We start from the raw sequence: 17,071 nt of genomic DNA on the forward strand, positions 1-17,071 counted from the left end.
ACCAGTAAGACGTAGTTTGCGAATTATATGAAATTATTTGTTAGCTCATGCAATGTCCATATGTGTAGATAGGTATTGTTAGATAGTTTGGAATACCAATTATATTTAACTAAATGCTTTCAAATTTTTATACATATTCACTGGATGATATATGTTAGCTACACATGTGAACAGACAATGGATAATAGAGTAACCATACATTTTTTGTGAATTTAAGACATTTATCATCAATTATACGCTAATAGACATATTATATAAATTAAATACTATTACATATGTATAATTTTTGAAACGTAAAATATTAAAATGATATAATAGAAAATTAGTCTACACGTAGAATATAAGTGGATTTTATCCTAGATTGATATGATTGTTATACAAAGTACGAGCTAAAATATTATACAAATTATGCTAATCGCACTGGATCAAGGCATTTTCAATACGTGGTGTTTTAAACAATCTAAGCACACGAAGTGACTGTGTAACATGTATTTCGCTATGCCCCATTGGAGAGATTTGTAATATCTTGCCCCAAAGTAAATTTCTGTCAATCCATTCAATTGGACTTAAATTGTTTGCCTCACATTCATCCAATATTTCACGACACAATGTGTCTATGTCATGTTCTACACTCTGTGAAATATTTTGCAATGTATAGCTCCCCGTCTGGCGTAATAGAATTCTCAAATTTTTAAGATCATGTTCAGTACATAAATCCAATTTGAGCTGCAAAACCTCCCGGATAAGTAGCAAAGTTTTGGTTAAGAATTCTGGGTGCAGCAATTTTAGTTGATGGTATAGAGACTGGAATATATCAAGAGCCGCAATTTTATCCTGTCTACCCATCCTAGACCTCATTAGGGCCATTAGAAATGTTAATTTAAAGATAATTTTAGGGCCAGATACATCATTTGAATAAGATTTTAGCGATTCTTCCGCTATGCGCGAGCCTATCTGGTAATTTCCATCCTTAAAGTGGCATTGCACCAATAGCAGATTTAGGTGTATTAGTATGGCCGGGTCGAAGGCAGATGATCTGATGACAGAGGTTAGTATTTTAATAGCATCTCCGTATTTTTTTCCATAAAATAGATATGTAGAATAAAGCATGACAGAGGCCACCAGTGCCCAATCGATGTCCTTATTGGTGAATGTGGAAAATGATAGGTCATATGCACGTTTTGCATAGACTATGAATTCATCCGAATCATTAGCAAAATCAAGATTGCCACTGTTAATATCTACTCCACTTTTATTTATTGACATTAGTAAATCTAATTGTAGTTTCCAAAAGCCATTTCTACCTAATTTACCCTCCATATGAGCCACTACACCATCGTAATCATCAGTGGCATTACCATAATCCCCATAAAACATATATTCACTAGTTAACGGTTCAATTAAATCGTATTTGTAGTGATTTATGTGTAGGTGGTTAATCCACAGTTTTACTTTATCAGACCATACCTGATCTATTTTTAGAGCTTCAACTACGGACTGGTAGAGTTGAGCTGCTTGAATTTGGCCCTGATAATTAATGCAAACGCCATGAGCATTCATTGGGCAAATTGGATCGCATGGATGGCCATTTTTTGTGAAAGCAGATCTCACTCGCCCCAAAGGACCGTATGTATACGACTGTGATTGCCATAGCATAGCAGTATTTGCAAGTGCATCTCCAAGCTTTATTCCGGTAACTCCTCTCATGTATCGAGATTGATCAAATGAAGTGTACCTCATTATCAACTTAACGCTTGTCTCCAATAACCATGTACGCCGTGGATATAGCGTTTTAACTTTATATTCCATAGAGAGAGCATCTTTTTCATTAGATTGAGAATTTACATCATCTGCACCAGTATTTTTTTGGCCTATTAGATATGTTACATCTGGGAACAAAATGTTGGAGTCTAGAGACATTTTTATCCCTTGTTTTGAAACATTAAGCTCTTTCCGCAAAAATCTTACATCCCATATATCCCGACAAAAATTCAAAAAATGAGGAATTGCAATATCAATGGTACCTTTGGATGCGTCTTTTGGAACGTCCATAATGTAGAAATATCCATCAATGAAGAGTATAGGTGGGGGACTGACGCTGGGCCAAAAATCCAGATTAATTACCTCAGCCAATGCCATAAGTTGTTCTGCAATATCTAGTTTTAGATACATATTTGAAACTTGTGTTGGAGAGGTTAGATTTTGAAGTACATTTCTAGTGTAATCTCCACACGGTAGTAGGGGCTGAGCCACCAGCCTATGGCAATAGGAGTCTACGATTGCCTCGAAAGGCAAACTGAATTTGCTTTCAAACCCCAAGGACCAAATTCCATCCATTAATCGTTGCAATATTTTAAACCTCTTGGTATAAAATTTCCATTCTTCCCCCTTCTGTAAGACCTTGTAAATTATCCCATCCACAATGTCATATGGTGGTGGAAAGGGACAAAATATGTCACTAAACAATGGGTCTTCGCAATTATTTACATATGAATAATTGTTATTAATGTAGTTGACTAGTAATTGTTTAGATGCTGAGTTAAAATTGCCAATTTCACTAAATGGTCAAACAATTACCTATAAAGTAAATGTTCAGACTCAGGCCCATTGTGCGATAAGGAATGTCTATAACTCCATTGAAGTCGTTTGTACCAATTTGAATTTAGTGGATCGTTTTGTGTTAGTTCTGGTGCGATTGGATTGTCTGCTGGGACTTCCCACGACATAGTACATGATTGGGTGTGGTATCAGTGCACATACTATGACAGTTAAATGTCTAAAAAATTCAAACGAACATCAAAATCACTGTGATTCGTACAATTTTAATTTATTATAAAATCCAAATTGTTGTCAAAATGTATTTTAAGTTAAAAATTAGTTTTGAAATAATGTCACAGTACTATATTTAACAGCTACAACTTTATTAATTATACACCACAAGTTAATTGGTTCAATTCTGCTACAAAAGACTTAACAGGTACTCCAATAATATTCGTGTAACTTCCACTAATTAGTGTTGAAAATTGCCCACCCGCACCTCCTATTCTGTAAGACCCGCATACGTTTTTATAATCGCCCGTATCTAGCACCAATTCGATCTCCTCGTCGCACATGGGTTCCAAGCTCATCTCTGTGGAGTCGTGAAATAGTTTAATGGGGGACTGATAGCCATTTGACTTTGATAGAATAGCAACACCCGTAAATATATGATGAGTTGAGCCAGAGAGCGATTTTAATTGATCTTTAGCGTCATCACGATCCACTGGCTTTTCAAAAATTCTATTGTCCTTGAACATGATAGTGTCGAAACCCACAACAAATGGGAAACTAGATTTGTCACTAAAGGGCATATTGTTATGAAAGGGAGTGATGATTTCATTAAACATGGAAGATATGTTCAATGAATTAGTGCCAGACCATAGAATTTTGGCCACAGCCTGAGCCTTGTGCAGTGCTGTCTGTTTTATATATTCGACAGGCGTATAGAGTGACTTGTCCAAATTCTCATCGAATTGGGAGGGAATAAAAACGCAGTTAGTGAATTTTATTATCTCCTTGAAAATGAATATTCTGGACTGAGATGAGGATGCAACAACCAACCATTTGTCATCCTCCTTAAATTTATTTGATAGGCCTAACAATGTAACATTCTTTGTCATGATCCTACAAGCCCTTAACAGACCAAGGGTATATGGTGGCACAACAAACAACAGGGTATTACATGTTAGTGATAGACCATATAATTTAAATTTTCCATCTTAAATTTTATATCATGTATAATAAATTGTGGTAACTAGCATTATAGACAAAATTTTATGATTCATAAATTCTGTCTATTACAAACTGACAAATGTGTGGAATATGTAGACAGCGTTTAACATAACAGCTATTGATATTAACGTGCCAAGCTGACATCACCGATTATTCACCATAAATACTAGGTCTATTTTTATAAATTAAATTAATAAATGGACAGTTTGCGATAATTGATGAAGTTAAATGCCATCTCCATCAGAATTCTGTGCTATAACTTCCTCAATAATTTGTTCATACGGTTCCAAATTGGGAGTGACATTACTCAAATATGTTATAGTGTTAGTACCATTGTAATTGGTTACGAGCTGATTGATTAGACCCTGCTGTATCATCGAACTGATGATGTCAAGTGTCTCACATGGCTCCAGTAGGCACAATTTGTTGTTAATTTCTGCAAGTGTCAGCCCGGGTGAATTTCTGAGGATAGAATAGATCCGCAGGGGAACTAGGGAAAAAATCGAGAAATTTGGCGCGCCAGTCAATGTTGTGAATATTGTGGGTGAGAATTTATCCAAAAGTGGCATTGCATTTATACCAAAGTCATTTATCACATCACAAATGTACTTATCGCTAATATTAAATCCACATTTTAACCACAAATCATTTGTTATGTACTTTGGCCTGACAAAAATAGTTTTTGATTGCACATTTAATAAATTTTTGGCAAATGAAGATGCAACAAATCTCCAGCTGGTATCTGGTACTCTAAACGCCAACTTTAGCAAATAAAGTAATGTGAGTTCCTTTGGCACATCCGTGTATAGTGGAACAGACAATCCACTTTCTTGGGCACTAATCAGTTGATCATATATGGTAATAATTTTGTGCTTATCTACCTCCTTTGCCAATTCTTGAAGCAGGGTAACCCCGCTATCGCAACCTAGTTTATCAGTGGAATCAGGAGTCAATAATAGGTTAAAACCGTCGATTGGGGATGAAACCTTGGCAACTGCTATTACAGGTTTTGATACTTCTTTCTTCTGATTTTTTGACAGTGATTGATTGACAACAAATGTTATTTGGGGGTATGGCTGCTGTATCATTGCATAATGGCGTTCGAGGCCACCAGAATAGATACGCTTATCTATCTTGGTTTGCTGATAATCTTCTACCAGAAGCATTCCCTTTCCGGCTGCTAGCATTTCAAGGCGAGAAATAGTGCTTTCATAACAGCTATACTTCTGACACAACCACAAATTTTGTAATTCAATCATAGAGCCAACTGTGCCAAATAGGCGAATATTTCCGTTTTTCCCAATGATATACTTGCATAAAGTACCAATTGTTGCATTTGATGTGTAACTATCGCCCTTATCATCTGGTAATGTATTGTCACTAGAGATACTGGTCACTTGTGATAAAGACGGCACCTTATGAATAATTTTGGCCAAAGTCCAATATTTAATCAACTGCTTCAGCTCCTTAAACGCTAAAGGGCTAAAGCAGTCAACTAATAGTTGGCTATTAATACTTTTAATAGGTGTTACTAGGAAACTGCGGAAGGTAAATTTGAAGACGGTATTTTTAATTTGTCTTACAGGTTTCTTCTTCAAAGGCCTCCCATCTTGCAGTAGTTTGGTTATTATCTGTTGGCACTTTTGCCATAAAATTCTCGGAGATTTTGAGTCGTGATCATCAAATCCCCATAACAATGACACTAATTTATACAGCAGTTGATCATTTAATTTTTGTCCATAATGCGCAGTTAAATTTTCCGCACAGGCTAATTTTTCCCACCAATTCGCACTACTGTATTTAGTTGGCTTTTCTCCAGATATATAAAGAGGATCCAAGTATTTATCGATGAACTGGGACAAAATTTCAATGTCACCACAAGTGTCGATACTGGTCGCATCCTCGAACAATCCTTTCCAATTTTTTCTAATCAATGCTTCCTTTGGTATCAATCGTTGGCCATTTCTAACTAATTGAATTTCACCCATCTGCTCCAATTCATTACCCATAGCCAAATAAGATTCTATAGAATCATCGGGGTGTGATTCAGTTATGTGCCAAATGAATGATTTCAGGTGGGACCAAAATCTCTCAAGGTCATCAAGGCTGTTCATTGACATAGATCCCTTGTTACAGTAGAAGCAGTTTAAGTCCTTATGGCAAAATGACTTGTTTATCACACGATTAACAAGCCAAAACTGATAAACGGTGCCATTGCTAGTGGGTTCGGTTACACTATTTACCAGACCCAATTCCGTTAATAAAAGACAAAGTTTAGTGACAATTTGCGTGGCTACACGGCGATTTTTTGTATTGGAAACCCTTCCTACAGCTCCAAACATCAACAATTTGTAAATGTCTGAGGGCAACTTTTCCAGATCAACTGACAAATGTTGTTGCACCCATTGTTGATCTTTAATCGCATATCCACAGCCTATAACCTTCAAAAAAATGCGAAAAGGCATTTTGTTCAATATGGACTTTTCTGTCAACAAATCATTGCCTAGCGTAATAAGGAATTCATGGGTAATCTTAAGTCTTGTCATTATGGGTATTACAAATCCATTGGAAACTAGTAATTTTTGTGAAAAAGAAGCGTTTTCCTGAGACCTACCAATCACTTCAGACACAACTATACCCTCAATTAGTGGCAAGTCTAAAGTTTTATTGTTTAAATTAGTAGAGCTTCCATTAGGTGCATCCAATTGATTAGATTCCGCATTACTAGTAGTATTATTCTGCGTATTTCCCTTGAGTGCCAAGGACCAAAGTTTCTTAACTCCTTCAGATGTTGTTAAATTGCTGTCGTAAATTAGATTAATAGGCACCAAAGCGTTTTGAGATGGAAAAAATTTTATTTGTCTAATGTGTCTGTAGTGTTGCAATGCATGCGATATTAGTCGATTAACCGTTCTCTTGTCCACCAACTTTTCAGAACCTTCAACTTTGCAAAATGTTTTTGCAAAATCTGCCGGAGTAGCAAATTTTTGCCTCTTTAAGTATTCAATTATGATGGCAATTCGGCCGCGGAATTGGGAGGTGTTGATCTTCCCCTTAACCTTGCCAACTAAAGATGAAAGTTGCTCAAGGTTATTCCTTAGCCAAGAGTAGAATTCAGTATTTTGGTCGCTATTAATGCTTAAATCCATATTTATCGATTGCGATAAGTCATTGTGTGACAATTTGTCACTTAACATGGTACCTTCCACTAGTGGCAAATTTGCCAATGATCTATTACTGAGATGGTAGCGATAATAGAACAATTTACCAGCTCTCTCTGGTATTTTCTTTATATATTCGGGGCATAAACTGTTAAGAATCTTTGTTAGGGGTTTTAAACGAATTGACAGGATCTGGCAAATTTCCGTAGCCATAATACCCTTGTTTCCATTTAACATAATTAACTTGCAAATCTGCTCAGGTAGAGTCAACTTAGCATTCAATTGGTATAGGTAAAGTGATTTATAATCACTACACTCGTTAGATTTTGCCTTAAAATGTGGGGATTTCGCTGTTATTAGCACCAATTCATTCTTACCCGTGTCCTTGCAATAAGCCAATGCTCTAGCAATTTTTGACCGCTCAATCAGGAAGTTTACTAGGTTATTAAAGCCCTTTTCGGCCACTTTTGGATTGATTGCCGCACATAACTTGGCTGCAGATGATGATGTCAAATTTATGTAGTAATTTAGGGTACTGGACTCCAGTGCAATACCATCCGGGGATTTGTTGATAAAATCTAGCAAAGTATTGCCAAACAAATCCAGTGATAAATTTTTCATCTGTACTTTGATATATTCTGGAAATTTTTCAAACACGAAGTATTTGTGATGGAATAATATGCTATTGCTGCTGGCAGAACTAGTGGAAAAACACATCTTATCTTCACTGCCACTTTTGACATAGAATGGCATGTTGAGCTTGATTATTACCTGTTGTTTGCATAAAACTTGTAACAGTTGAAACAGATTCTTTGGGTCTATAGACAAATTGTAGGATAATTCCGACTGCCAGTAACCTAGGTGGTTGCTTGCATACCTTCATATTTGCGTCTAGATATGGCCAATAAAACTCTTATACGTTGGGTATTCTTTATAATCGATTCATACATATCAATATTAATCCGTCTAAATCGAATCTCATTGCAGAGCAAATGCAACGCCTCATCATTAACTATGTCACTGATTGTTGGACTAGAGGTTAGAATTGAGGGTGAATTTATGACAAATTTCCACAAAATATCCTAAGTTAGGCTTTAATTACTTTGATATAATGGCACTCAGTTGCCATTTGTTGTGACACTTGCTGTAATAAATCCGCAAAACGAATTGGTTGTGTTTGTTCTGCCAGCACATTTATGGATTCCTCGAATACAAGAATATCCATGGCACAGTTATTATTTAGCTATTATTCACACAATATTGATAGATTATTTGATACCTATGCGCAGTATTGCGATAAAATGGATGGCTGCTTGCATTGGCGCTATTCACGCGCCCTCATACATGGCACCATAGCCCTATACCGAGCGATATACATGCATTTTCTGTTTACTATAGACTGATAGGTTAAATTTAAAAAATTAGCCATAGCATAAATACACACATAAGAATAAATGGGTAGAAATTAATTGCTGGTTATTAGTTATTGGTGTCTTAGACTTTCTAGAGAAATCTAAATGTATATATTTTTAAGCTCAAAAAATATGCATTATTCACTAAATATATCCAGACCAAATTGTCCAATAACTTTTTTTCAAAACTCCAACAATCACACTTGAAACGACCCATTTGAATTTTTATATTAGTTATTTGTTAAGATTATATGACACGACATTTACTTGTTAAAAACTTTGCTATAAGTCGCTCTCTCACCTAATTCCTGTTCAATCCTCAGCAGCTGGTTATATTTGGCGTTCCTCTCACTTCTGCACGGGGCTCCAGTCTTGATCTGGCCAGTGCCTAGAGCTACGACGAGGTCTGAGATGAAAACGTCTTCTGTTTCACCTGATCTGTGTGACACCATAACTCCCCAGCCATTTTCCTGTGATATTTTGCAAGCCTGAATGGATTCAGTAACAGATCCAATCTGGTTAACCTTCAGCAACAATGCGTTGCAAGCTTTCTTCTGAATTGCTGCTTCAATTCTCTTTGGATTTGTCACTAGTAAATCATCACCCACAATCTGAATTTTGTCACCAATCGCAGCGGTTAGTTTGGCATATGCCTCCCAATCGTCCTGATCAAAGGGATCTTCAATTGATACAATTGGGTACTTGTTAACCAATTCCTTATATAATTCAACAAGCTGATCACTAGTCTTAATGTCAGGGGAGCTAGACTTGAAAGTCAAATTGTACATCTTGACATCTTTCTGATAAAACTCAGATGCTGCAACATCCATGGCAATTTTAATTTTGCCAGTATAACCGGCTGCGGCAATGGCTTCTACTAGCAAATCAAGGGCTTCCTGTGGAGTGGATATGTTTGGAGCAAAGCCGCCTTCATCACCAACATTGGTGGCATCTTGGCCATACTTCTTATTTATAACCTTCTTAAGCGTGTGATATACTTCAACGCCCATTCTCAATGCATTGGAGAAATTATCGGCAACCGTTGGTAATATCATAAATTCCTGGAAGGCCAGGGCATTTCCAGCATGTGAACCGCCGTTGATAACATTAAGGCATGGTACAGGCATGATAAACTTGTCAGTAGGTTTACCGGATAATTGGGCCAAATGTTCATACAATGGAATTCCTTTAGCGGCAGCCCCGGCTCTCGCGGCACCCATAGACACTGCCAAAATAGTATTAGCGCCCAGTTTAGATTTTGAGAATCCCCATTCATTTTGTGTCCCATCCAAAACTTTTACCATGTGATTATCCAATTTTTCCTGTTCTGTGCACAAGAAACCCTGGATGCCTGGGCATATGATATTGTGCATATTTTTAATTGCATTTTGCACGCCCTTCCCCAAATATCGAGTTTTGTCTCCATCCCTGAGTTCAAGTGCCTCATATATGCCAGTAGAAGCTCCGGATGGTACTATAGCACGGAATTTACCACCTTCGGTGGTTACTTCGCATTCCACGGTAGGATTACCTCGGGAGTCTAGATTAATGGCAACTTACCTAAAACCTCTCGACCACAAGCGCTAATTATCTTTGTCATCTTATAAGTGGTTAGTTATGTGTAACGTTATATTGTGATTGTTGTAAACGATTTATTATAAGTGATGTATCGATGGGGTGAGTCAATTACTTCCTCTGGCTATGCTTATTGCTTATAATGTAGACGTTTGGTCTGTCTATTTATTAATTTTTGATTGTGTTAATTGCTATAAACCTTTTTAGTCTACGCTCACTTTTTAATTTGAGGGTCTGGTGCTATTTTCGCAATAAAAAATCCATCGCAAACCTTCCTGACATTAAATCTATTGTTAAGAATTTTTTCCCTTCCACTAATTCTATTTTATCAGTTTTAATGTTGATTCCACATTATATGACGTAAAATTTTTCTATTAACCTCATAAACAACGATTATTAATATTTGAAATATTATAACAACTTTTTTCATTATTGTTTGTGAGAGATGGATTATGAAGCACATTTAGAGACGATTAATGAGGCCTTGAAGCAGGATCCGGACAACGCTGAACTACTACAACTCAGGAAAGATATAATAGAGGTTATAGAACTTGAGAAGGAATCCAAAAATGTTACATCTTCAAATGATGGTGAAATAGACGATTTGTCGGTTGTATCTAAGCCACCTATCACTAGTGTACCAGATGAAGTGAATTGCAAAAAATATGTGGGCAGAATCTGTTCAGTTATTTACCAAGGCAAACCTACATATTCTAAAATCATCGCAGCAACAAATGATAAACTAACACTGGATCTTTTTGGCCTAGAAAAACAGGCAACTGCTACTATATCAGAAATTAGATTGCTGGAAGCTCCAAACCAATCGCAGTGTAAACCGGGCACTAAACTACAAGCACTTTATCAGCCTGACGGGTGAGCATGAATTATATTATTTTTAGGTTAAAGATGTTTTTAATTTTTAAATAACGTCATTCAAAGTACAATCACATTAATCTAGACTATGGTATAATTGTACAATAGACAAGATCACGCCATTAGGTTATTATATAACCTACTGCGACTACGACACTAGCGAATTGGTTGGATTTGATCAAGTCCGAATTCCAACAAATCAGCAACTTCATAAGAACGGGGTAAAAGAAATAATTACCCCTGCCGGCTATCGTATTCCAGAAAATCTCATTGTAAAAGATACAGGTACTTGCAGAATGACTCAGACACTGAGAAGCAGAGGATGAAGAAGAGAAAAATAGTTTCCAGTTTAAAGAAGAAGCAAAAACAGGAGAGTATTGACAAAGAGATTGAGAGTAGGGTTAATTCATGGCGAAACTTTCAGCAGAAGGTCAAGCCTAGAATTTGAGTTTATATGGAGACACAGAAGTGACGATAGCTTCTTTAATTCAGTATCTAAATATTAACCATTTGTAATTTATGCAATAAACACGCCATTTTACTTATGAATAATTAGAATGTAAATGTGTAGTAAGTGTTTATATGTACTGATAACACGCGTGCATTATGCATACATATTAAGCAGGAATAAATTTTGTAAATTATTGTGGTAAAGTTAGCAAGGATTTCTTGGCAAACTTAATGTGAATAAAACTAAATATTTCAATATGTTATAGATAAATGGTATAGTAATGGTGACACTATCATGGGGATAAGGGTGGAGGTGATTCTCGAATCATCTAAGGGTATATTGCAACTTATTGAAAATGAGAAACTTGCATTTACCCCTGAGAATTCCGACCTAACTCTACTTTGGGATGTAATTAACTGGCAGAAATTCGAGAAAGCTAAGAAGAATGCCAAAGTTAGGCTCACATTTTCAAAGCGCTGTTCATATTTTATATCTAATAACGGCAATTTAGCTTCTGAATTGGAGCTGTATGAGAATTTACAGAAAAATGTGATAATCATAGACTTTGAAAACAACCGCGATGCACTAGAACAATTGTGCAACGAATTGTCAACTGCCGCTGTCTCTAAGCTGAAGGAATTGCAGGAAGCCCCTAAAATTGCGGAGAAAACTCTAGAAGAAAATCTCAAGGGTAATTTGGAAGAGGAGCCTAATGAACACCTACTTGTGCTATCGCAGGAAAATGAGATTAAAACATTATATAACACCCTGGTTAGGGGGGTAAACAATGCATTGACTGCTGATGAATTCTGGAGAAATCACCGTGAAGCGATTACAAAGTACAAGCCCCAAATCATAGGTATTTAACGCTTAGTAATCCGAAAGAATTTATCTTTGACATAAATTACTGTAGTAAATACTAATGTCTACAATGTTAAAAAATAATTTATGAAATCAATAATAAATGACTAATGAAATGCAACGAAAATGTATAACTAAGTACATATGTATAATTGATAACAAATTGGCATTTAATTTATGAATACAATACATATATCAACTATCATTCAATAATTTCATTAATAGACGTTAAATTTGCCAATTGGGTGTGAAATAGCGAATAAATTATGTTGTTTATTTATAAATACCTGAAATTGATTGTTAAATAAACAATTATTAAACAAATAATGAATTGTATAATTATGTAAATATCGAATAAAAAATATGATTTTATCAGTTTTTACTTCACTAAAACAGGACGGGACAATGCTAGTTGCTTCATGGCATCACCCCCTTCATTTAACGATTCTATTGGCTCATCTGAAGTTTATTATACTGAAGAGATGACATCTGCACTACTAGAAGAAGATGAGACCGTGCGAAATATCTACAATCATGTTGTAGGCACACGAATGATGAAGAAGGAGGAATTTTGGAAACAATTATTCCAATCGCACTATATTTACGATTTACTTGGCAAAAAATTTGATGGCAATAAAGTTTTGTACTATGAGATTCAGGGTATACCTATAAATCCCACCAATGATAATTTTGGTGATCACTCGGAAGTTGAACTCATAAGTAAACTCTCCTTTCCAGACAAAAAATGTAGGAATTGCACTAATTCAGCCGACCGTAATCCATTCAATAAATTGTATGATTCTCTATCCTATAGATTTGGCCCTCACATGAAGTACAAAGAGCCCACATACGATTCATTTGTCCTACGATTCAACAGGCATTCATCGCGACTAATTAATGAACTAGACAAAACCCTTGCAACACAAACTGAACAAGATGAAATCAGCAAAGAAAGGAAGCGAAATTTGGTCTTGGAAGCTTTACGATTTGATGATTTATTGCAAGAAAGTGTAAAACAAGTAAATACGATAAGCAAAGAGAATCTGTTGGAAGAGCATCACATTATGAATGTTAAAAGAGAAAGTAAACCTCTAATAGTTTCTTCGATTAAACCATTGAATATGGATGCTATGTACAGTACAGGGAAGAGGATATTCATTGTCAATACCAAATCTTGCCAAACGGATAAAACGCGCCTAATTTCACGTAAGCTGAGTAATTTACACAGTGGAATATGATCCACCCACAGTGGATAGAGTTAGGCAAATTCAGTTGCAGTTGATTCAATTATTGCAAGTTTTTTATAAGACGCTGATACATCAAGTATGGAATTTTTATAACAGTAATGTGGATTTAAAAAATATATTTACAACATTTCAATATTAAATTGTGTGTGTTTTATGGTGTTATTAACATAATTAATTGTAAATTTAACTTGGTCCACTAGATAATTTTACGATATAACCCGTTTTTCAATTAGGATGTTGAACGAAGGCGGCTACTAGTGGCTATGAGAGATATTAAGCTCAAGCTAGATCAATCGCAGGAAAAATCTCTAGCCGATTATGCAGGTGTGTCAAAAGCTCTGCATGCCGGGTTGCTTGACCAGATCAACACAGCAGAGTGCTATGATGTTAGGATAAGGAACTTTATAAACGCAAAACGATCGTAAATAGTTACTATTTTTTAAAAAATTGAATAATTATACAATTACACAGGTATACAGTCACTCAATAAGTGCAACTATATGTCATTTCAAAAGGTTAGAGCCGCCATCTAGTACTATGTGGGCACATTTATCGGCTTTTTGATTTTGCGCAAGAGCTCTCATAGTTGGTAACGAATCAGTCGGGTTTTGAAGCAATCTGAGTTCCATTTCAATCTTGCGTAAGCGTTTCTCTTGCTTGTTTTTGCCAGGTAATTTCCCATGAAATGAGTAACATAGTTCTTTGAATGCTTCCTTTGGCGTCTAAATAAATGAATGTTACTATTTTTTATTAATTTCCTAAAACACAATAAATATATAATATGTGTGTGTCACTTACCATTGTTTTTCCATATTTGTTGATATAGTTGAGCTTTATTTCATTTTGTTCAGAATGAACCGGCTCCAGTTGACCTAAATGAGTTATTATCTTGCCTTTAGTTTTGAGGTATTTGAGAGTATTTGCGATACCACAGTCTAGCGGGAGTTCCTCAAGAGGATTCTACGTAAGAATTTGATGGGGAAAAAAATATTAAATTTCATTTTTTATAAAAAATTATATATAATTTAAACATACCGCAGCATCTTTAGTCACAACAGTGGGGGAATGTGATACAGTATCACTAGTGCTAGTAGTTTGGTTTGTATTATAACTATATTTATTGTCGTTCTTAATATTTTTCGATAAGGTAGTAGATTCGACCGATTTACAAAATTCATCAACCTGGGAAATTTCATATTTTACTTCAAATTGATCCTGTTTAATGTTTTCCAGCTTAACAGAATTGCTGACGTGTGTTGGAACAGACCTATTTGTAACTCGTCTATGCTTGGTCAATTGTTGGTATAACATATTGTCCATATCATCGCTGGGCATATCGTGATCTACTGCCCTGCGAGGTCTGATTATGGGAATAGGGGATGGGGGATCCGGAGCGGAAGGTACAGCATAGCCTGGAGCTGGAGGCGCTGATGTATCAGTAAACAATTCATCCCAGTCTGGAACTTTTGCTCGTTTTGATATTTTAGGAATTGCCTTTTTGATGAACTTATTTCTTTTACTCTCAGGAGCTGAGTTGTATCCACTGTCATCAGCTGCAAGTGATTCAATGTCATCAACATGAGCACTGTTAGTTGTTATCCTAGCGGCAGAATTTTTACAGGTTGATTCATTCCCAATAACAATATTTGTATCATTTATATTAACCTCAGTCGCAGTGTTGGGTTTTTTCATGAAGAAACCTTTGAAAAAATTCTTAAAACTGCTCCTCTCATTCTCATGTATAACTTCGTCATATTTCTCCAAAATATTCTTTTTACCAGTATCATCCATGGCATTTGCAACATAATCCTCGTACGAAAGGGGTTTTCCTTTCTTTCCACTTATATTTCTTTCCATTCTTTCCTTGTCAGCTAGATCTGTAGATTGTAAATAATCAATATCCTCCATTCCCTCCTCTTGTGCCTCCAATATCCCCGTGTCACAAAGTGTTAGTATAGAATTGGTATCTAAATGTTTGTAGTCATGAACGACCTTGATCTGCCCATCATTGCCATCTATATCCATACTTGGATCATTGGTTGATTCACTAGGGTTAAGTTGATGTGATTGCTTAATAGGGCTAAATTCGTCGTCTGAATAAGTGACATGTCTTTGTTTTGAGGCGGCCTTTTGCTTAATCCGTTGTTTCTGGGCCCAAATCAATGGGTCAAGCGGGTCGTCATTTAAGCTTTGGGCTATAGATGGACCTTTGATAAGTTCAGCTCTAGCCCTGTGATTGAGGCGCTCATTGAGTTGTCGTTCAATTTCAATAGCTTTTTTAGACTCAAGAACTGGTGCTACATAAGTAACTTCTGTGTCTGCTGAGTACTTAATCGTATTATCAGGAGGTGAATTACCAGTTGTGGAATCATCTTTAGGCTTTGGATCATTGTATAGCGGTTTCAATCCTAGTTTAATACGTAAATCATTTGTTTCATCTGTTGATAACGATTCCACTTGATTATCAGCGGACATTTTGCCGCAAATTGCATGTAAATGTGAGTGTTGAGTAGTGTCGTTACTACTTAGTCCCCATAACTCTACACTGACAATGTGTCAAAAAGCTGAATCTACCTGGACTCCCATTGGCGTCGATATGTTTCTGGCAGCTTGCAAGCAAACTGATACTCCATTTAAACACGTGTCTGTTTGTACTTTAAACGATTATGATGAGTCCATTAATTTCTCAAATTCCAATGTTTCAATACCATCTACTCAACTGTACAACAGCAACAACTTGTTAAATACAGTCGATAATATCAGCAGTGTTAAAACGATTGATATGATTAAAAGTTCCTGTACTGGGAAGAAATCGCAAAAAAACGTCACAATTGGTGCAAAAAATAACACCATTGCGGTTTGTAAGCAAAATACTCAAACAGTTGGCTCACAAAGAAATATGCCAAGTAATTTGAGTTGCAATAGCCTATATAATGGGAAAAAAATTTCCAAATTTTTTCCAGTCCCCCAGTCTACCGGTGTCCAATCTAACGACATCCCCGATACAAAGTCACTAGTCCTCCTTTTACTCACACAAAATCAAATAATGCTAGATAGATTGAAGAGCCAGGATAATAAAATAGATCAACTAATCAAAGAGGTCAAGGAGGTTAAGAAAGTCAGAGGTTCTAACTAGATTAAGGTTTGGCGTTGAAAATTATATTTAACGATTCAGATTATCTAACCGATATATTTTATAAATCTCTATTTGACCAATATATTGTATTAAAGTGTAATTATGTACTATTGACATAAATATAGTCTAAATTTGCGCCTAATTTTATGTTCCAGCGTGTAGTACTAGTGTTAATCGTTTATTAATTGTATGCATGCGTTGATTTACTTAGTTCAATGTTTTTATCTATTAGTAGAATCATTGTAATGGAAATTTAATTGATAGATTTCTGTTTTATTAAACTACTATGAGTAAGATTTACATGGAATTAATTATACTAGTGATTTATTAAAGCTTTTTAATATTTCAAATATAGATATTACAATAATTCATTTAATAAGTTACATGAAATTTGTGATGAAATATGTTGATTTGTGTAATAAAGGATTATAAACCTACACATGTAGGAAATTCTAACAAATAATGAGTAAATTTGTATAGAATCACTATATGAAGCAATCATTTTACGTATTCAGATGATGGCGAGAGATGGGGAGAAAAGTAATAGGTTTTGAGTGATTTTGATGGGTAAATTAAAAAAAAAT

The 17,071-nt window shown here is 35.6% G+C and overlaps 8 protein-coding genes across 8 annotated transcripts; 3 read left to right on the top strand and 5 right to left on the bottom strand.

Moving 5' to 3' along the window:
- Positions 1 to 411: 411 nt before the first annotated feature.
- Positions 412 to 2,726, bottom strand: BmR1_04g05950 (conserved Plasmodium protein, unknown function; the record flags this gene model as incomplete). Its single annotated transcript, XM_012794342.1, has 2 exons — positions 412 to 2,557; positions 2,578 to 2,726. 2 exons carry the CDS (start codon positions 2,724 to 2,726, stop codon positions 412 to 414), a joined length of 2,295 nt encoding a protein of 764 aa, XP_012649796.1.
- Positions 2,727 to 2,927: 201 nt separating this feature from the next.
- On the bottom strand, positions 2,928 to 3,659 carry BmR1_04g05955 (septum formation protein; the record flags this gene model as incomplete). The annotated part of the gene is made up of 1 exon (XM_012794343.1): positions 2,928 to 3,659. One exon carries the CDS (start codon positions 3,657 to 3,659, stop codon positions 2,928 to 2,930), a length of 732 nt encoding a protein of 243 aa, XP_012649797.1.
- BmR1_04g05960 (hypothetical protein) lies at positions 3,996 to 8,157 on the bottom strand (the record flags this gene model as incomplete). The annotated part of the gene is made up of 3 exons (XM_012794344.1): positions 3,996 to 7,789; positions 7,810 to 8,014; positions 8,035 to 8,157. 3 exons carry the CDS (start codon positions 8,155 to 8,157, stop codon positions 3,996 to 3,998), a joined length of 4,122 nt encoding a protein of 1,373 aa, XP_012649798.1.
- Positions 8,158 to 8,607: 450 nt separating this feature from the next.
- BmR1_04g05965 (enolase) lies at positions 8,608 to 9,944 on the bottom strand (the record flags this gene model as incomplete). The annotated part of the gene is made up of 2 exons (XM_012794345.1): positions 8,608 to 9,884; positions 9,905 to 9,944. The coding sequence occupies 2 exons, from the start codon at positions 9,942 to 9,944 to the stop codon at positions 8,608 to 8,610; spliced, it is 1,317 nt and encodes a 438-aa protein (XP_012649799.1).
- Positions 10,365 to 11,240, top strand: BmR1_04g05970 (survival motor neuron-like protein (SMN); the record flags this gene model as incomplete). Its single annotated transcript, XM_012794346.1, has 3 exons — positions 10,365 to 10,792; positions 10,878 to 11,077; positions 11,098 to 11,240. The coding sequence occupies 3 exons, from the start codon at positions 10,365 to 10,367 to the stop codon at positions 11,238 to 11,240; spliced, it is 771 nt and encodes a 256-aa protein (XP_012649800.1).
- Positions 11,538 to 13,776, top strand: BmR1_04g05975 (hypothetical protein; the record flags this gene model as incomplete). The annotated part of the gene is made up of 5 exons (XM_021482456.1): positions 11,538 to 12,102; positions 12,501 to 12,851; positions 12,873 to 13,310; positions 13,333 to 13,427; positions 13,585 to 13,776. 5 exons carry the CDS (start codon positions 11,538 to 11,540, stop codon positions 13,774 to 13,776), a joined length of 1,641 nt encoding a protein of 546 aa, XP_021337691.1.
- A 78-nt stretch (positions 13,777 to 13,854) lies between these two features.
- Positions 13,855 to 15,826, bottom strand: BmR1_04g05980 (U4/U6.U5 tri-snRNP-associated protein 1; the record flags this gene model as incomplete). The annotated part of the gene is made up of 4 exons (XM_021482457.1): positions 13,855 to 14,073; positions 14,150 to 14,223; positions 14,245 to 14,311; positions 14,387 to 15,826. The coding sequence occupies 4 exons, from the start codon at positions 15,824 to 15,826 to the stop codon at positions 13,855 to 13,857; spliced, it is 1,800 nt and encodes a 599-aa protein (XP_021337692.1).
- On the top strand, positions 15,903 to 16,487 carry BmR1_04g05985 (hypothetical protein; the record flags this gene model as incomplete). The annotated part of the gene is made up of 1 exon (XM_012794349.1): positions 15,903 to 16,487. The coding sequence occupies one exon, from the start codon at positions 15,903 to 15,905 to the stop codon at positions 16,485 to 16,487; it is 585 nt and encodes a 194-aa protein (XP_012649803.1).
- Between the last annotated feature and the right edge of the window lie 584 nt (positions 16,488 to 17,071).

Source organism: Babesia microti, chromosome IV, assembly GCF_000691945.2.
Source record: "Babesia microti strain RI chromosome IV, complete genome".
NCBI classification, from domain to species: Eukaryota; Apicomplexa; class Aconoidasida; order Piroplasmida; family Babesiidae; genus Babesia; species Babesia microti.